This window comes from Anastrepha ludens, chromosome 6, assembly GCF_028408465.1.
Source record: "Anastrepha ludens isolate Willacy chromosome 6, idAnaLude1.1, whole genome shotgun sequence".
NCBI lineage: Eukaryota > Metazoa > Arthropoda > Insecta > Diptera > Tephritidae > Anastrepha > Anastrepha ludens.
This window is the reverse complement of record NC_071502.1, coordinates 63,533,098-63,554,725: the sequence shown is the minus strand read 5'-3', so window position 1 is coordinate 63,554,725 and position 21,628 is coordinate 63,533,098. Positions and strand designations below refer to the sequence as shown.

General features: G+C 34.6%; 1 protein-coding gene across 1 annotated transcript in view; it reads left to right on the top strand.

Annotated features, from left to right (window-relative positions):
- Positions 1–21,628, top strand: part of LOC128866369 (uncharacterized) — a 189,880-nt gene that overhangs the window by 24,227 nt on the left and 144,025 nt on the right. Inside the window, 1 exon segment of the mRNA XM_054107040.1 lies at positions 14,129–14,993. Coding sequence (XP_053963015.1) covers positions 14,873–14,993 — 121 coding nt within the window. The 5' untranslated portion in view covers positions 14,129–14,872.

The following is a 21,628-nucleotide window of genomic DNA, read 5'->3' as shown; positions in this document are numbered from 1 at the left end:
TTAATCATTTAAAATGGCGGATGTACATTCAATTCTTCCAGAAAGGTCGCAGCGGGGCTTCTCAATTGGCGGGCATTGTAGCATCGGCGTCGGTGACCTGAATACGAAAAACCAAAAATTTTTTGTTTATTAATGTCATAATTTCTATATGATTTAAAAAAAATGAAAAAAAAAATTCACGGAATAAAATGCTTAAAAAAAAAAAGAATTTTGGGGCGATTTTTCCTACTATTTTTGCTTCGAAAAAATTATTTTTTTGAAAAATTTTCGAAAACTTGTAAAATCACATAGAAAGTAATATCATTAAAAAAGTGTGCAAACTTTCAGAAGAATCGGTCAAAAACTTTTCGAGTTATCGTGTACGCCAATTCGAAAAATATTATTAGTTTTGAGAAAAACGCGTCTAAAGTTTGAATACAACGTAACTATAACTCTCCCAGCGCTCGAACGCAAAGAATAGTGTCGTCACTGTTGACGATCTATAATATAAGAAATACTTAAATTTACATTCTAAACATTTTTTGACATATTCTTAAAGGATTATATTAACATTTTATAAAAAAAAACATTTTTTTCGAAATTTTCCAGGTGTCTGTCTCCTTAAGTACAATCCGTCATAACATAACATTCAGTACTTCCTTTAATTACAATTTGGAAAAGATGACTGTGTAAGAACTGCCAATAGAGTTTATTACTTCAAGTTTACACATTAAATCTTTGTGGTAGATCAGGTGCCGCGACGTTGGTTTTGTTTGATAGGTTGAAGGGAAACCATGGCGTGGTGCCACACATCCGCAACATTTTTTACTGAAACCTCTGTATGATGTCAGGATTTCATTTTGAAGCTGTTTTGCTGATTCGCACTTCATATGAGCAGTTTATTATCCAGCGAAAGCATTGATTTTTGGCCAAGTTACCAATAAACAGAACGAAGTTTTATTCTAAGCTGTTTCCGCTTTGAAAATATATGATTTCGCCACCTAAGTCGTCGATATAGATGAATTCCTAAGCACTTAGAGTGGTCCGTTTGAGATATTTGACGGTTGCTAAAATGCACTGAAGGACAAGTATCCTTGCGGAGCGTAAAAGGTATTTGCGCTGATTTTTTTCATTGGAATTTGTTCAGCCAACTTGTGCTAAGTCTGTAGAGGGTTTGTTGAAGTTGATTAATTATGTATCTGATAAAATATTGATGTTTTTCACATAATGGCAATGTACTATTCATTTTTTTTTTTAATATATAAAAATATTGTTCATACTAGAACAAAAAGCATATAACTTAAAGTTTCACACTCATAACACACTTTTCAATTTAAAATCAAATTCAACAAATTTCAAACTTTCTAATCCAAATTTTGATGTAATAAAGTGCCAGTCTAAAGTAGCTCAAAACTCGCGTTGATTTGTAAAAATTTTTGTTGTTGTTGATAGAAAACAATTTCATATAATCCAAAGGCAAAACCAAAGGGTGTCTTAACAATCTTTCATTGTCTTAACAATCTTTCATTCATTTTTATGAATCGATTGGGCTACGAGTGAGATAAGTGTTGCAAATGGAGGCAGCGAAAAGAGGGCCAGACGGACCACCAAAAACGTGGTAAAATACTCAGGTCCGCGTGACCTGGAGGTTTCGCACAAGGAGCGCCGACCCAAAATGGGATAAGGCTAGATTACAGAAGAAATAGATGTTCTTTCTTAAACCACTGCTTAATAAATTCTATATAGAACCGGCTTATTTTCAACTATGATTCTTCATTTATGGGCTGAGTTTTTGGACCATTGATAATGATGTGTGTATAATTTTGCGACTTGGTGGAGGCACAGATAATTTTTTTTTTAATCTGCTCGATTTCTATAAATTTGTAGAAAAGTGAACTGTTGTCAAACTCAGATATCAAATATTGATGCTTCAGCGCCAGCTGGCATAAAGTAAATAAACAAATTTTAGCTTAACAGATTTTTATTTTACGTTATTTTTCAACTAAAATAAATATGAAATGAAATGTGAGTAAAATTAATTATATTGGAAAATGTAAGTGGAAGCATTGAGATATGCAGGTAACTTTTGTAAATGGACGGCACTTGTTGAGGAAAGCTCTTGGTTGCAAAATTGCATAAGATTAAAAGTCGCAATTTACAGATTTGCTTAACATTTTTGACTGAATCAGCATTTAATACTAAATGAGGACAGCTAAAGTGAGTTTTACAGGATCCTCGTCTAAAATTTTTTGCAATCATATAAATGAAAATTTAAGAAATGCATTTTTAATAAATTTAATACTAGCATTTTACTGATTTATCGAATTTCTATAATTTCGTCAAATAAAAGTGGTTATACTCTCTGAATTTCCTTCCGAAACGTTTCTCCCACAACCATGAATAAATTCTGTAATGGCACTTTAGAATTTATAGTACGACTTAGCTAACATATTTGTACTCAGTTATCCCATTTGCATAGAATCTATGAAAATCGTACTACACTGAACTCTGTCATAGATCTGACTACATCTTTATTTGCTAACTGTCCTTGGATTTTGAGTTTTGACATTTTAAATAATCATTTCTTGGTCCTTTTTCGACAGAATGTGCGTGTATAAAAAAATAATTACGAAATAAATTATGTTTACTTGCATATAGGAATAGATAAACATATATGTGTGTATATAAACACATAAAAACTATAATAAAAAGGAAAAATTCTAAAAATAATTCGTAAGTAATGCCAACTAATTCCAATTAAAACGCATACAATCATACCTCCAACATCAGCCAACAATGCCCACGTAGTGGATACATTCGTGTCATAAACTTGGTTATTGGCTATGACAGCTCTTTTGTTAGCAACCTTACTGCCACCCTGCAGGGAAAAGACAAACTAGTGTGTAAGCATTCCAATTCAGATATATGCATATATACTTGCTGCTCATGAGCTGTTTGGATGTTTGGATGAGCTTCTCCTCCTTTTTATGGCGTGCGTCCCACAGTTTTAACCCGACTCCGAACGACAGATGGCTTTTTATGAGGATCTTTTTCATGGCAGAAGTCGAGGGGCGACCGCTATTCGAGACACTTTTTCCATCATTTGGTGTTTCATGCACGGAGATTTGATCCTGCGCATTTCCTAACAGTAGTCACGCACCAACCCGTTCGGCTACGGCGATCGCTATTTCAGATAGTGTCATTTAATAGAAGAAATCAAAATGGTTTCTCATTGACTAGAAAAGAACCAGTTGTAAATCAATAATTTGTCTGCATATTAAATAATAAATAAATTAAGATAAATTCGTCAATGCATGGCGATGGTTAGAGAATATTGGTTAGGCAAGATTCTACGACAGGATTGAACTCTACAAAAGGCTTAATTAGAATTAATGAAAACTTGGTGCCAGAAAACTGTACTATGACGGTGTGTATTATTTTCGATCACAGAAGAAATACAAAGCGTAAAGTTTTAAGTTTAGCTTTGCCGGATTTCTGCAATAAAAAATCTCTTACAGCATTCTGTCAGAAAAAATCTTAAAAACGTGTTTAGCACCGATTAAATAATGAAGTTCAATATATTATATATTTTATCCACGGAAAAAGAGACATTATTCCCTGCAGAGCAACTAAACTTTTCGCACACTTACAAATATTTATTTATTTATATATTTGAAATGTTATATAATTATGACTGAGTAGCTAATAACAAATAACTTTGCTGGTATGTATGTAGCCTACAGTGAAATAACAAACTAGTCAGAAAAATACTAGTTTAAAATTGACTGTAAGCAAACTAGTCCGAAAAATACCAGATTGGTGCCGATTTAATTCACTTTTATTTGGGTATGTTTTAAACCACTAAATTCATACAAAATTCAATTAAATATTAAGTATGCAGATATATTTTCTGCCATGAAAAAGCTCTTCATAAAAATATCTGCCGTTCGGAGTCGGCTTGAAACTGCAGGTCCCTCCATTTGAGGAACAACATCATGGCGCACACCACAAATACAAGGAGGAGCTCGGCCAAACACCCAAAAAGGGGTGTACGCGCCAATTATATATATATATATATATGCAGTTATATATACTTATATACATCGTCACGTCGCTAACGAAAACCTATTTCATATGAATTATTGGGAGAGGTAAAAACATATTTTTTAATGTGATTGAAATCGTTTCCTTTTGATAACGTGTAATGAGGAAAATGCTTTTATTTAATCTGTGGAATGAAACCAATTTTGCAATACTCTTGTATTTATTTTTCCTTCCTATAAAAACTGAAACAACGTAAGCCTGATATTATTAGCAAATCTAAAGCTGCTAAATAAAAATTTTAAATTATACTTAATGAAACGGTTTTTTTAGTGCGTAATTCAGAATTTATTTTATTTTTTTAATTACCTTTTTTAATCTCAAATTAGCGGAGTTTGGTCATAATTCACATCTCGTAGGGCATCGCCATGTGAAATATACCAGTTGCTTGCGTGGGAAAGACATTGGCCTGACTAGTTGGGTTTGCTTTTTATACCAGTTGTGAGATAGTTTGCAACTAAGACATTTGACTACAGGGTATGTATGTACGTATAAACGATTATTACGGCAGAGCATTGCATCACAAAAGGAAGAATATTTATAAACAAGCTTTTGTAATTCTCGAGCTAAGGGATGGCCGCATTAAATACGAATTATCTTATGCTTCACCGCAACGCCCACACACAGGCATACGTGTTTACGAAGACTCTGTCTTTCTGGGATTGTAGCGAAAAGAAAAATACCTTAATCAGCGTTGTAATTGGCTTGTTTGTGTTCTTTTTCTGGTTTTTTGCTTTAGCCTGTCCATTCCACAAATTGTTTCAGCTGCGTGGGGCTTTGCTTACATTGAAATTAATCTGCTTGGAGAGTAGAGAAAAAGTAACAACGGTAATTATTACAAGTACATGTTTATGCTTACATATGCATGCGTATGTAAATGTGTTGTAATTAAATCAATTTCTACTTTGAATACAGATAAGACAAACGAGAGAGAATGCCATCAAACCTAGGCAGATGCTATGGCCAGCTTTGTCATAGGCTCATCTTCTTGAGCTCTGCTTGTCGGAAATTGCAAAGTTGTCTGATAGTTGGTGTAGTGAGTGAAATATATCTGCAAGCTGGTGTGCTTTTCTTCACTAAAAGGGTTGGATAGGTTTCTTTCGCCCATATTCAAGAGAGCCGTCGGGATTGTGAGCTCTTATGAAAGCCTCACGTTTAGCACAAGGCCTTCAAAGCCTGAACAGTATTATGAGAATTTGAAAAGATTTTTGAGCAAGTGTGTGGGATCCATCCCTTATAAGAAGTTTATGTAGCTGTTGTGTAATGGAATAGATTCTCAAGCAAGTTTTCAGCTATTGGTATGAAAAGAAGAAAAATTGTATGGAGGAGCTCTGGTACAAAATCAGAATAAAGCAAATTTATTACCAATAGTGAGACATGGTGGTGATGGGGCGATGGTGTGGGGGTGTAAGGCAGCTAGTAGCATAGGAAAATTGCACTTTGTTGATTCAATAATGGATAAGTTTGCTCTTTCGATATTTTGAAACAAAATTTAAAGCAAAGCGCTGAGTAGCTGTAGTTATAGAATGAATACTGTTTTCAACAGGACAATGAACCCAAGCCTACGGCTCGTATGGCATAGTAAAGTTATTGCTGCTCTAAAATGCTCCTCATTTAAACACAATTAAACACTTAAGGGCGCTTTTGGAAAGAAATATAAGGAAACACCAAAATACAAGCAAAGAGGTATTGAAAGATTTTGTATGGGAGGAGAGAGACTACCAAATTGGTAAACTCTATGCCCAATATACTCAGTAAAGTGTTGAAATCTTGCGGATAGCCAATATATTGCATATTTTTTAATAGTTTTTTGAATATTTTAATTTTTTTATAAATGAGCGTAGACTTTTGAAATTTGCTATTTTAGCGCTTGAAATAAAATCTATTACTCATTTGTTAAATCGTATGATCTAAAAAGAACTATGTATTTTATTTAATAGGACTATGAATAAGTTCGTGCGGTTTTTTTTCGAAATTTGAAACTTTATTGACGTAAAATGGTTACAAATTTAATATTCAAAATATTGTCCATCGCTTACTACTACTTTTTCCCATCTTTCTGGCAATTCACGGATTCCCTTTGTGAAAAATTCGGTCGGTTTTGCCGCAATCCACGAATCGATCCATTTTTTGACTTCATCGTAATTACGGAAGTGCTGGTCAGCCAGGCCATGTTGCATCGATCGGAAGAGATAGTAATCGGATGGCGCAAGGTCTGGACTATACAGCGGGTGGGGTAGGACATCCCATTTGAGCGTTTCTAAGTATGTTTTGACCACTTGTGCAACATGTGGCCGAGCATTGTCATGTTGCAAAATAACTTTGTCGTGTCTATCGGCGTATTGCGGCCGTTTTTCTCGCAGTGCTCGGCTCAAACGCATCAATTGTCGTCGGTAGACATCCCCCGTAATCGTTTCATTCGGTTTCAGTAGCTCATAATACACAACACCCAGCTGGTCCCACCAGATACACAGCATAACCTTCAGGCCATGAATATTCTGCGCCGACGTCGATGTTGAAGCATGGCCAGGGTATCCATACGTTGCCCGACGTTTTGGATTGTCGTAATGGACCCACTTTTCATCGCCAGTCACAATTCGATGCAAAAAACCCTTTCTTTTGTGCCGTTGAAGCAGTTGTTCGCATGCCATAAAACGGCGTTCAACGTCTCTTGGCTTCAATTCATACGGCACCCAATGGCCTACCTTTCGGATCATTCCCATGGCTTTTAAACGTTTGGAAATGGTTGATTGATCAACTCCCAAAGTTTTTGCAACCTCTTCTTGCGTTTGAGCCGGATCTTGATCGAGCAATTCCTCCAATTCGGTATCCATGAACTTTGGCGGCGCACCCTCGCGTTCTTCGTCTTCCAAGCCAAAATCACCACTTTTAAAGCGTGCAAACCACTTCTGGCACGTTCGCTCAGATAGAGCATGCTCACCATAAACTTCCACCAAGATACGATGACTTTCGGCTGCTTTTTTCTTCATATTAAAATAATGAAGAAGAATTCCCCGCAAAAACACATTATTTGGCACGAAATTCGACATTTTCAAGTGTGGTAAAAATATTGTTGTTTACGCTTCAAATAAAAAACTTATACTGACGTTTGTGCCTTACGACAGTAGCTCTCCAATGAATGTTTGGAAATGTGGATCGATGGAATAATAATCAAGTTACGCCATCTGTTGTAAAACCGAAACGAACTTATTCATAGTCCTATTAATAAGTTCAATATCGTTATATAATTAGTTAAAAAATAAGAAAATAAAATTCTAACTAATTCAAAAACTAAAACATTTTTGTCGTGTTACTTTTTCAACTACCCTCAAAGGAGCGTAGACTTATGACACCTCGTGTGTATATTCTGAGCGAAAATTTCTTTTGAAAATTTTATGAAGATATTTCGATTGTCGTTATGTATTATTTTTCTAAACTATTGTAATATTTGACAGTCAGACCATACTCGCAATCTTATTGTGTTACTTCAAGTTTTCTGCTACGTCAAGAATGTTTTTGCTTAGGGCTGTACAGTTATGGAATTCTTTACCTAACAAATTAAAACTGGATGTAAATCTAGAACGCTTCAAATTGGCTCTAACTCTATCGTTTTTACCTATATTAAGTCCGAACACTTATTTGATTACCTTTACTTTCGCCCTACGCTTTCAACCTCTATATTAATATCTTCTTCATTTAGAGGTACTTGAGATTTAATACTAAACGTTAATTTTTTTATTTTTTATTTTTTTTAATTCTGTACAAAAAATAAGTAAATAAAAGTACTGAATTTTTAAAAAGTCATTGCAGGTTTATCACTTGGGCTCTTGAAAATTATCAACTCAGCTAGGCCTTAAAAATCGATGTTTGGTCGTTCTCGACATTAACTCATTCCTCTCTCTACAAGTAACTCAGTTCCATAAACAATTAGCAATTTATTGATCCATTTTACCACAACGTATGCTTCATGTGTGTGCTTTTTTGTATACACACATACATATGAATGTACATACAAATGCATTCTTCATAAGGTCAAGCGCAACCCAAAATACGAGAATATCGAGAATATGTAAACACGAAAAAGTTGTAAATGCAAATATTTCTTTAAACGCAACTGAAAACGACCAGAGGCTGATGCTGGAATTGTAAACTCACAGAAGAAAAGCAAAAATCAAAGAATCAATGCAAATGGTATAAAAGGAAAAACAAACATAAAATTAAACTTTGGTAAAAAGCGCCGGCAGTAATCGCCAGCGGAAGCACAGCACAACAAAAAAAAAAGTTATCAAAGTACCATAGTAAACAGTAAACACTAGCAATAACAAAATGAATGCAAACATAAAAAAACAATAACACAACTATAAGACGCTTATAACAACAAAAATAAAATAAAACAATACAAGACTGAGGTTACAAGTACGGTTGAGAGATTTCAAAAGTTTGCGCATATCGCAGTGCCGCTACTTGGCTCTCAGCGACTTTGACAGAATCAGTTGTTGAGTAGAAGTATTTAGTTCGAGATTTTCTTAAAATTTCTTTTTCTTTTTTGTTTGCTTACAAACAATGTTTTTTTTTTATTCTCCTTTCTATTATCTTTCTTATTTATATTAACCTAACCCAACCTTTAATTTGTTTTTGTTGAGATAACTTCGCTATTTTCGCACTCTCTTCTTAGTTCTATCCAGGCAAATTTCCCCTCATTTTTTCACTTCAATCTGGGAGCCAAATCTGGTGAATATGTTCGAGCAGTTCGATGTTCAATTCATGTGATTTTGGATGTTCAGAATCTCAACACGTTCTGGTTTTTGGTCAACAGTGAGCAAATGCGGCACCCACTTTGAACAGAGATTTCTCATAATCAAATGTTCACGCAATATAAATACATTCTTTTGATATCTTTTTGATGTCAGCTAATTCACGCAACTTCACTTTTCTATCATTAAAAACAATTTTGAGAATTTCTTTGACATTTTCTGGTGTTACCGCCTCATTTGGTGCCTCTACGACCACGTTTGAAGTCAAGAAACCATCGTTTTATTGTTGTTTCTGATAGAACAGAGTTCTCATAACACTTTTCAAGCCATTGCTTCACTTGAACGGTATTGCTTCCTATCAAGAAGCAGTGTAAAATTAAAACACGAAATTCTTTTTAATCCATTGTTTTGGAAATAACAAAAGTAGCGTCACTCTTAGCACAATAACTCACGAACTAATGAATATGTAGAATATCACGAAATTTTAACAGCGATCTTTTTAAGGCCAGTGCTAACTGAAAAAGAGGCGAATACAATAAAACTAAGCCATATATGAGTTAGGCGCGGGAGTTTTCAGCCCCTGTGTTACATGGATGAAAAAAATTCACAGTCTCTGAGTCTGCCTGCAGTATTATTTTTCGACTAAAACAGGGGCCAAATTGTTTAAAATGCAAAATTCTATAATGAGAAAGAAAGTAAACTTTTAAAGTACTTAGAACTCTTTAGGGAGAATAATTAAAAAAAAGTCATGCATTTGGTGGAATTTTTGAGGCAATATTTATTCCAATCTCTTTCTTTCTATGCGGATATACCTAGGCAAACGTTCTGATATCGCTCAGATACGAGTAGAACACTGCTACTTCATCGCTGCTTGCTCTTTATTTTCGTAGTGAATCGCTAGAGCCGTCAATGCAACTTTGAATCTATGTGTACCTTCGCATCCTTTCCATCTTCCTCTTGAACCCTTTTCGATACTTCTCTAATAGCAGTGTGCAAGTTCAAAATATGGGAAAGGTTTTGATAGTTGATCCCACTTATTTCATTGGCGTCTCCCATTTTTCCACAATGGGCCTGGTTTTCGGGATAAAAGTATTTGAAAATTTCCCTTGCCGCCGCTGAGAATTTCATATCTGAAAACCAGTGTCCTCTAAGGAAATTTTCAAATATCGATAACTCGAAAATTACAAGCCGGGGGGACGCCAAGGCTTCAATTAAGTTAGATCAAATATCAAAACTTTTACCTAAAATGAAAGTTGACAATCCGAACACGGTGCAATTAGAAGTCTGCAAGGAGAAGCTTTTTATGCAACATTTACTCTGCTTAATCTCCATTGGAAAAGGGAGAAGCACATTACTCTTAGCAATAAAATTTAGCAACCTCCTATTTATGTGTAACAAATGATGGAAATGATGTTCCGAATTAATGTATGTGAGAATAATGTTTACTCGTATTACGCAGTGTAATAGCATTTTTGGGACAGAATGATTCCAACTCGGGATGAAAAGCATTTGGCTAAGTGTTTTTAAAATAAGTGGAAATGGGTTAAAATTCGTATCGTTCCGAAATATATATTATGATTTGGGTACATACGAGTATAATAAAATTTCCCAAGGAATAATTTTGTAGAACAGAAAAGTCGTTGGATCCCTTTTCCCTGGGTTTTCCGAGGTCGATAGAAGGTTAGGTTAGGTTATGTTAGCCAGGTTGTTTGTCTAAGACAAATTACAAGGTGGCCCTAAGGCCCATTGTGATATCTGCATTTGATTTCCCCCTTGATGATCCCCTAACTAAGTTGCTTACACCACTTAGATCTTTTTAAGAAGGTAACTACTCCCTTCAGTGTGACATTTTGCGAATTTCCCAGGTCTTCAAAGAAATAATCGCCAAGATATTTGGCACGAAGTGCAGGACATTCACAGAGGAGGTGTTGTACCGTCCAATTTCTTCTTCATCTCCACAAAGGGAAGGGGGTTTAAAAAGGGTTAAAGTGCTCCACAAAATTATTCGACGGAAAATTTCACTAGCGATATTGCCAGACAAAATCTTTATACAAATAACGTAAAGGTCCACAGAAAATAAAAAATAAATGTGTCTCCTTGAAATATGCAACAACTGCTGTGTCTACCGCTGTGTCTGTCAGCAAGTAATTATTAAAATTATTAAAAGAGATCATACAAAAGTAGAAAATTTGACTAAGATTTTTTCCCATTTTCCAAGAACTAACATTTTCATTTGCTCATCACTGCCATTACACTTGTGAAGTTTAAAAGTTTTAACGACTCTTGAACAGTTTTCATTAGCACTTGTGAATCTTCAAAGTCCAAAAAAAAAAAATAAAATAAAATAAAATAAACAATCGGTATTGGAAAAAACATAGAATGAAATATAGTTTTATTGTAGCGCTATTTTCATATTTTTTGGAAACCTTGCGGAGCAGCATAATTGCATAATATTTCATGTATTTCATGTAAGAAAATGAACACACTCTGCGGTTGAAGTTGTTAATAAAAATAATTTTTCCTTATTACTTATCTATAATATTGAACTAAAATTTAAAAAATTGTGCATACAGTTTGTTTAACAAAAGTGTTATCGGAAAAATTCAAACTTAGAGTTCTGTTATACAAAATTTAAATGCTGTTAATTGACGCGCACTGTAGTTCCCTTTAGGAACATTTTTGAAATTGGGCATGTTATTCAACCGCGGCGTCCATATCTTATATAAAACTGAAGTCATTACAGCAGGTGAACGACGCTCCCGTCCCCAAATCTCTAAATGAGAATGCTAGAGCTATACCTTTAAAATGGGCGTCCTGTGGCTAAGACAAAGTCTACATTTCTAATCGGTGAATTTTCGACGATTATATACAATGGTTCATAGGCTAATAATTTTAATAAGAGCAACAAAAAATACAATAACGAAATGTATAGAACTCAATGAATTACTGAGCTTTGCATTTTTCAAATTCAAGCAGCAGAAGGATCTTCATAACTGATAGCGCCTTACGTATAAAAAAATGTATCAACTGCTCTAGTTTGTCAATCAGTACAAAGGGGAAAGCAAAGCAAATGCTAAAACTAACAAATTTCTTTACTACAAACAAATTTTTGAAGTTTTTCATGATTTGGGGCTTGACACTGTCCACCACAGATTTGACAAGGGAACCTTTTTTTATACGAGTATTTACGTATTTTATTCATTTATGCTCCAGTTTTTAATTTAATTCTTAAATATCTAAGAAACCGGAAAGTTTCGGGCTGCAAATTTGTTTATTAGTTTTTAATAATACAGTGAAACCTCACTTGGGCGGGCATTCACCGTCCAAGAGAGGTGTGCACTGAAAAGAGCGTAACTTCTTCTGATTATTAAGATTTGGTATAGAAAAAAATGTCGCTCAAGAGAGATGACGGTTAGGAGAGGTTACACTGTATTTTAGCAAATAGAATTAAAAGGGGAGTTCAATAAGTACCCGTGTTAGAAATGAAGACACCATTTTTCCAAAAAAATTCTTTTTTATTTTAAATAAGCTTCCCCTTTAGAAAGATACACACGCTCCGGCCATTTTTTAACCTCTCCAAAAAATAGGAATTCTCGATTTCTCCAAAATACGCGTCTGTCTCGGCGATGACTACCTCGTTTTAACTAAATTTTTTCCTGCGACCCATTTTTTTATGTTAGCGAACAAGAAAAAGTCGCAGGGAGCCAGATCGGGTGAATACGGGGAGGTGTGGCAGCAATTCATAACGCCATTCATGCAGTTTGGCGGCGGCAACTCCGGATGAATGTGCTGGTGCGTTATCGTGGTGAAAGAGCACCTTCGTTTCCGCCAAATGCAGTCGTGTTTCCTTTTTTGTGAAAGAGGTCGAATAACTCACTGTAGTATTGTCCAGTGATCGTTCTTCCTTTTTCTAAAAAATATATGTGGATGACTGACAGCGTTCGCATCCCGAAAAATTGTCGCCAATACCTTTCCGGTCGATAGGTCTGTCTTCGCTTTCTTTGGAGCAGATTCATCGGGAGAAATCCATTGCTTTGATTGTTGTTTAGTTTCTGGTGTGTAATGATGAATCCAGGTTACATCAACGGTGATAACTCGTCGCAAACATTCTTTCGGATCTCGCTTAAATTGCTCCAACCACTGCTTCGAAGTTAACTGCCGCGTCCGCTTGTTGTTCACCGTGAGCAAACGCAGCACCCATCGGACCGACAATTTTTTAATCGCCAACTTATCATGTAAAATATTATTTGCTGAACGGCCGATACACCTATGGCCTCTGTTACTTCGGGCACTTTCGGTCGTCGATCAGCGAAAGCCATGTCGAGGACTTTTTAAATGATTTCCTCAGTAACAACGTCTGTCGGGCGTTCTGGTTGCTACTCATCAAAAACGGATATTAAACCCTTTTTGGGTGTTTGGCCGAGCTCCTCCTCCTGTTTGCGCGTCTTGATGCTGTTCCACAAACGGATGTTCGCCCACGTTTAAATTCGTTGAACTAATGAGGCCATAGATGGCGAAGCGTCTCCATAGACAGCATCCAACTTTGCTTTTATCTCCTCGCATTTTTTCCAAAAACAAAAAGCAAATTACTTACCTTTTCCATCTTAGCGAAAATCATGAAACACGTCTTACTCGAATAGCAACTAAGTCCAAACTAACCTGTCAATCAGTCTGAAATTTGTTTTGCCGTCGTCTGATAGAAGGCAGCACACGATGCTAACACCAACCGCCCTCCTATATTATACGTATATAAATTCCGAGACAGAGGCAAATGAAGCTCTTAACCAGATTTTATGTGAGTTTCATTAAAAGTTGAAAGAAAGTTCAAATATTGACTGACGTAAAAAATATATCTTCCAAATCGAGCAGACTTAAGCCCGAACTCTTTCCATTTTTAGGAATTATATCTCAGTTTGATAGAAAACTCTCTGCTGTAAAAATTTTAATTTTTGGGCCTTTACATACAATTTTTTTTGGAAAAGTATGAATGCGACCAGCGAACTGAAAATCTTTTTAGATTTTATAAGTCTATTTTTTGTACTAATATCCGTGTTGTGTAATTTACAACTTTTGCAGAACTATATTTTTTTTGCTGTCTCCGCGCTGTGCAGCGAGTGTATGCATTCTCATATGAGTTAATCAGTGGAAATGAAATCAGAGAAGAATAGTTAAACTAGGAAATAGTGAATACTATACTACTTATAATAAAAAAATAAATAAAAGACTGTCTGAAAGGTTTATCTTACTTGTGGAGTCATGAATGAAGAATTTTTACGATCGGCATTCTTTTTCAGCAGCAGATGAGTAACAACTACTGAATGAAAAACGTAAATAAATAAACAATAAACAACATCTAAATGTAGTATTTCAGTTATGCAATGAAATACGAAAATATATTTTTAAAAATTGAAATCAGTTATAAAAATAAAAAACAGATATCAACGAGAACCAAATAAAATATGTGAAATAAATTGAAGTAATGCGAAGCATAAGTAATCACTCGCCTGAAATTGGCGAGAACGTCGAATAAAGAATGTATAATATAAAAATTTACAAGCAAATATACATTTCGAAAAAAATATTGCACAAAGAAACATACTAATTAAAAAATTAAATAACTATAATTTTTTCAAACTTAAAAACTAAACTATTAAGCAATCATATTTTACATCTGTGAAACGAAGAACATAAAAATGCGGATATCATGAAAAATTAATGCAGCAAAAACAAAAAAAAAATCAGTAACAATTCACTCACACTAAGCTTTAATGTAAATGAAATGCGATAAAAATGAACTTAAACCCAAACATTTCTTCTCCCTGGTAAGCTTAAAACGCAAAAAACTGGTGGAAAAAGTAGCAGCTCCATCAGGCTACGGCCGATGAAAGTCAAAAATGCCACACATCAACTTGAACGACAATTTTAAAGAAGACTGATTTTGCTTAGTTAGCTTTCAACGAAAATTCAAAAGGAAAACAAAAACAACTTGATTTGTGGCGCGCACACAATCTAAAGCACACAAACACGGCGACCGAATTATGCAAAATATTCGCAAAATACTTTGTTGTGAGCGTCTCATCCACAGCATTGGCAGCAGCGTGATGGAACAAAAAATGCTTACGCTCTTCACAATTTTGATTGCGAACGCCTGTATTGCGGGTAAGTACGGCTGAAAGTATATTAAGCATTTCTTATGGCATTATTTGAAGCTTATATCTCAGATAACGCTGCATCAGGGCGTAACGAGGACAATGATTAAAAAATTTGTCCCCCAACTTGTCTTGACACACATACATACTTATATCTGTGTTTTTTATGAATTCAGTATCAACGCGATTTCGCAGCCACTTCAAACTTTCGTTTTATTAAAGGGTCCTGGTGGTCTAGAGCTCGAAAATTGAGGGTATTTTTAGGATTTTTTTTACAATAAAAAAATGAAAAGCGATATTTAAATTTTTTAGCCTTTTCATTTAACTTCTTTTATATACAAAAATGAAAAATAAAATTTCTTTTTTAATTTTCCTAATTTTAAAATTAATTTTAATTTAATTTTAATAATTTTAAAGTTGATCTTCCCCAAAAATTGGCCCTGGACGGTGTTGTCCATTTTGGCTCTTCTATTTATCTGAAACAGAAAACACAAAAAAATTATTAATCAGTATGATTGTAGGTACTATATGTATCGCTACTAAAATAAAATAAAAACAAATTGACAATTTGATAAAAACAGAGTGTCAAATTGACATATTGACGGTTTTAGTTTTGGCACTCTAAAAATCGGGTTTTTTCAGTTTTTTAATAAGAAAATACGATATAATTGAAATAATAATATGATTCTAGTACGCGCGGTAGCCATTGATATTGTAAACAACATATTAAAATTTCAGACGATTCGGTTGAATAGTTTTTTTTTTTGACAACACCAGGCCGAAAAAAGTCGTTTGAGATAAATGAGTTTAAAATTTGAGGTACAGGAGCGCGCGGACCGCTCGCTAACTAGTCAATGAGCTGTACAAGCTATAATATTTTGAACTTCCGCATGAAAATTTCGCAGTATATTCTTAAGATACTATACTTGAAAAAAAAACAAAAAATCGATTTTTTGAAATTTCCTAATCGGGCTCCGGTACTTACCCTTCTAAATTAAAATAACTTTTGCTTTTCAGTGGTTCGAACTCTACTAAAGTAGGTGTAGTTCTATACATCTATACTTTGAGAATTATCCAAACAATGTTCCACATATACCTTCTTGTTAACGGTATTGGCATAGCTTTTGATAAGGATAGATTTATGTCCTAAGTGACAAGCTGAACTAAAGGATTAGGATTCGTAACGTAGCAGGCAGTACTGCAATGAGAGCCGACGTTTAGAATAGGCTGCGAAATTTAGTAGAGGGAGCACTTTGGGAACGAAGAACCCTTCAAGCAGTTTTAAAAGGAATGACTTTACTTCACCTTTTTACTCTAGTTAGAAGGTCATATTTTGTAAGACATCACAGCAAAAGAGGCTATCCAGTGTAGCAGTGAAAAATATTGCAATAATTCTGCCTACGGTGAAGTGAACTGACGTACGCGAAACTGGGTCTTTAAGCAGTTCATGGGCACCGATGTCAAAGAACGCACACAAACGCCTCTCTAGACTCGTGGGAAACTTTGATTTTACCTATCAGATAATTTTTTTAGCTTCAGTCTCATAAAGGCGAACAAAGTGTTATGCAACGGACTGGAAGAGCTGTGTATGTGCATTCAGTAATTAAATTAAAATAGATTAAATCTCTCGATCAATATGATTAAGTTAATCCAAGGGCTGATTGGGTATTAAAAACAACCCAACAACAAACTTATAAGTGAGGGGAATGTAGACTCAAATAAAAATTTCTCAAATTTAATAGATCAGGAGTTAAATCAATTGAGATAACTTTGTACAGCGATTGAGCTCTGAAACAGTGCTGGAGGCTTATCATCAGCTCCGAAAGGAAGATCCTAATGCTCATCGCCCACTGTTATAGAAAGAGTACTATCTATTTTGAGCTATCTCTCTGTAGAATCTGTGTAATCTAAGTAAATATTTCAAAGTCCCACTCTTGTTATTTAGATTCACATAAAAGTGCCATCTTGCTTCTTTAAAAGAGCTGCATATACCATTGGATGACTCTTAAAATTCTATATACTCGTTTTACCTAACAGGAGCACTTAACTCTTTATATTGGAGATGTAGCGGACTATTTTCTCCATATCAAATACATTCAGAGCTACAATATTTGAACCACGTCATGTTCCCTGACCTACCACTGAGTCGTTTTGTGCTGCACTATCTCTGAGTTGCTTAAAGCATATACAGTTCTTATTTCATTGCTCGTGATATTTTCACGCAAACCTTCCGCAATAAACTTTTCTCAAATACTCCACTGGTCACTTCAATTTGATACTGCCTTATATATGAAACATTCTACAAAAACAAAATTATAGCTGTAGTATTCCAGTTCCATCTGGTCTCTTAGTGCCACGTGATATTCTCTCTCTCTCTCTCTCTCTGATATGCGCTGATAATAGGCGTCCTTACCAAGGATGTAACGAAGTTAGTGGTTTGTGCTAAAGTTATTCCGTTTAACCATATAAGTTCTGCTTGGAAATCAAAATCAAATAAGGTTTCACTCTTTTTTTCGAGCATATTGGGAAAATCTGGATTGTGGTAGATTTTCCGTGAAAGGTTCAATCAGTTCATTGGCGATGAGTTTTACTCAGTCTTCTGTACTATAAGCTCTATAGAGCTTTAAACGGTAAACTAAGAAGACGGATGAGGACATATGTTGTAGCATCATTCTTAATGTAGTTAGAAATGGAGCAGAGGGCAAGCTTGAAGTAGCTCAAAAATCGGTTTAATGCTTTATAGTATCACTTTGTTGACAGTATTGGGTGTTCTCTTCTATAAAAAGGAAGGTTCGATTTGAAAAAAATAAATAGAACTGAAAAAATAATCTTTATTTTTAAAGAAAAAACAAATGAAACTGGAAAAAGAATTATTGTTTCATAGAGAAAAAAATAATACTCGAATAATAAGTTTTATTTTTGACAAAAAAATATAGCTCGATAAATTATTTTTCTGAGCGTTTCATAAAAAATCAAAATGTGGTTTCTAATAACATTATTTATATTCGTGAAATATTAATAAAGAATATGCGACCACCGTAGCCTGGGCTGTGGTGAGTGACTATCATTCGGAAGTGCACTGGTTTGAAACACCGGGCACGAATTACCAAATGATGGCAAACGGATTTTCTAATAGCGGTCGCTCTTCGGCGAGCAATGGCAATTCTAAAAGTGTATTTCTGCCATGAAAAAGCTGCCGTTCGAAGGAGGTATGCAGGTGCCTCCATTTGTGAAATATTTCAAGAGGAAGAGGAACTTGGCCAAATACCCAATAAGGGTGTACGTGCCGTATTTGTCCTACGATATTTCGAAACTTATGCTTTTTTATTGGAAAGTTTAAAGATATGACTATTTTGAGTCCCTGATGCAAATATTTTATACTTTGACCACATAAACCAACAAGCATATCGCACCCTAAATACAAAAGGGTCACAACTCAAAATGTACATCTGCTCAAATATGAACGAGACGTTATCAATAAACGGTCCGCGGATGACATATGGCAAAAATAATTTTTTTGTTTTTTGGTAGGACTGTTATAAGCTTACATGGCAAATTTCAGCGTGATATGTCACATAGTTTGTTTTCTGTGCTACTGTAAACAAGTCAAGCTCGAGTGTGGAAAATTTTGAGTTGTGCCCCTTTTGTATTTAAGGTGCGATATATTTTTTTAAGATAGGGGTGTATGAAAAAATATGCCGATATGCCGCTTGATGACTTAAAAGCTGAATTCTCCTTTAACTGGTTAATCCCAAGTTTTCAATTTCCACCTTTCTCCAATAGAATGTGCCACTCTGGCAAACTTGGTGCTTTCTTTCATGGCTTACTCAGCTATTTTGAATTAGATTTACTACTTCCTGCTTGCCGGCATGCAAACTTGTGCATATTAGAAATAACATAAACAAAAACAAAAACGCAAATATCAACATAAACAAAACTGAGTCAGCTATCCACTCAAACTTGCATGTGCTCAGTCACTCATTCAAATGCACAACGAAGCAACCAGCAGAGACGAACAAAACTCATTTTCAGTTTTAGCAAACTTTTATTTTGCTCTGTGGAATATTTGTTCATTTCTGATGATTTTTGTTTGTTTTTACGCGTTTAAAATTTTCATGTCTGGAATATTCCAAAACTGCTTCACTCCATCTCCACTTTATTTAGATGTGCGATATTTTATCTGAATTAATTATCTCTAAGCTTTATTTACGAAGGTTTGTGCATGCAGATATTATGTGTATGTATGTATGTGTTTGTATGCTTGTACATCGCTGCTTGAAAGATAAAAAAAAACATTACTAATCAAAAAGAAACAAATCTGGGCACTTTTGGCAAAATAACTTAAGTCGACTTAGCACTTTCTACTTTTTCAGCGGCGAATAGCTGGGTGTTAGTATATACAATATTCATGCTACGTATATTATTCACTGATGGCTTTGAATCCATGTCTCAAATAGAATCCAAATAATAAAAAAATATTAATTTTCTTTGGAAAACCTAAAAATTTTATTTGCCTTGAAGCAAATCTTATAAAGCCACATGAGTTGTTTTGTCGTTTTATCAAAACTGCACACAAATAACACTCAGTTTTATTAGTCTTTCTTTTATTTTACATCAACCGAGCAGTGCATCTGCGTTTTAACTCGTGTCTTATGAGCTTATGTGCTTGCATCTCATCTGCTGAACATCTCACCTTTTCACTTTCCGACATTATGTCAGAAGCTCATCCTCTTTTTGATTTTTCTCACTACGATGCTTCTGTTTGTATGATAGAAGTCGTACATTTGGTATTCTCTTGGAAAAGTGACTATGTGGAATCAAGTGTTGTTTATGTTGTTGTACATTTATGAATATCCTTCATGACCTCTCTTTACATTTGAGCGACACATGGGCAGAAAGACATGAGGCATATACGCAAATTCAAGAACGCATAAAATAAAATGTGCATAAATCATGCAACCGCCAGAGTATATATACATATGTATCTTGATACATACGGTGAGTCAAAACTGTTTTGGCCCAATATTCACAATGTTTTTCAAATGAGTTTTCTTTTTTGCTAATTTTGTATAAAAATTTACTTCATACTACTACTACCCAACAACAACTTATTTGAAAGCTTTACACTTTATACAACATTAAAAAAATTCATGAAATTTTCAACTTTTACTCAACATTTACATTTTTTAATGGTATGCAGTTTTATAGCTCATTTAATTCTAATGCGCAGCTTTAAAGTTGCTGGAAATTAATTGGGCTTTAAAATTGCACGCCAGAAAAAGAGTTAAAAGTTCGAAATCCTGATGAAAATTTAATGAATTTTATCACTGAAAATGATTAGGCAATACAAATAGGAAATAAATGAAAATAATATGCAAAAGCGACACGACATAAAAATCGTCACACCAGTAAAATATGTAAACCTATCAAACATTAGAATCTGATCTTTCTTTTTGTATTCATTTATTAATTGCAATCTATCTTAGAGGAAATAAGCAAATTGGTAAAATTAATGTTTTTTCTGCAGTGACTGTATGCTAACTATAAAGTTCTTAAAATTAACATATTATTTACTTAAGAAATGCTGTTTACAATGAATCGATTAAACTCTATCTGGGAGATCTAAAATATGATATCTTTTCAGTGTTCTATTGTCTAGCAAATTCGAAGTTGAGTTATTAGGGTGGTAATGTAGGTTAAAAACAAAACAAAAAAAAAACATTTTTCTAATGGCGGTCGCCCCTCGTCAGGCAATGGCAAACCTCCGAGTGTATTTCTGCCATGATAAAACTCCTCATAAAAAATATCTGCCGTTCGGAGTCGGCTTGAAACGGTAGGTCACTCCATTTGTGGAACAACATCAAGACGCACACCACAAATAGGAGGAGGAGCTCGGCCAAACACCCAAAAACGGTATACGCGCCAGTTATATATATATATAATGTAGTCTATGGATATGTCTAATACGTAATTTTCGTATTTTATATTTCATATAAGGTATTCTAAGATCTTTATATAACCTGATAAATGCATAAATTTAATTGTTTGGCCATGTAGAACTTTAGAACGGATAAATTCCAAAAGGTTCAGATTTTGCAGTTTCGATAATTACACGTGTCAGAAAATTGTAAAAATTCTATCTCAGTATTATTAAATTATTTAGTATGGAAACCTATACTGGAACGTCTGGAAAGACGTCAGAGATAGTTTTGAAAAAGCCGTCGATACTTCTTCAGCAAGTGAAGATGGAGAACCCAGTGAAATTAATAACAATAACAAATATGTAATAAAGCCACAAAGTGAATATTTTGACAAAAGATCCATTTGTGTTGTTATAGATACAAGCCCATAAAAGCAGAAAACTTAGGAGATTCCATTTTATTCAATACAGTTACAAAAAACCACTTAAATTTGCATACTTTGGCCACATGTTCGGTATTTGTGTGAGAAATTCAGAGGATTTTACCGCAAACAGAATTATGCATAATATCAACGATTTAGAGGGCAAGCATCTGGTTTCTATTTTTTTGGCAACTGTTCAATATAATTGGAACGCAGAAAGCGCTGAGTTGTTTAAAGCAATATTCGAATGTTTTATCGATGGCAAATGGATAAAGTTAAGGGTACTTTGTAAACACATCACGC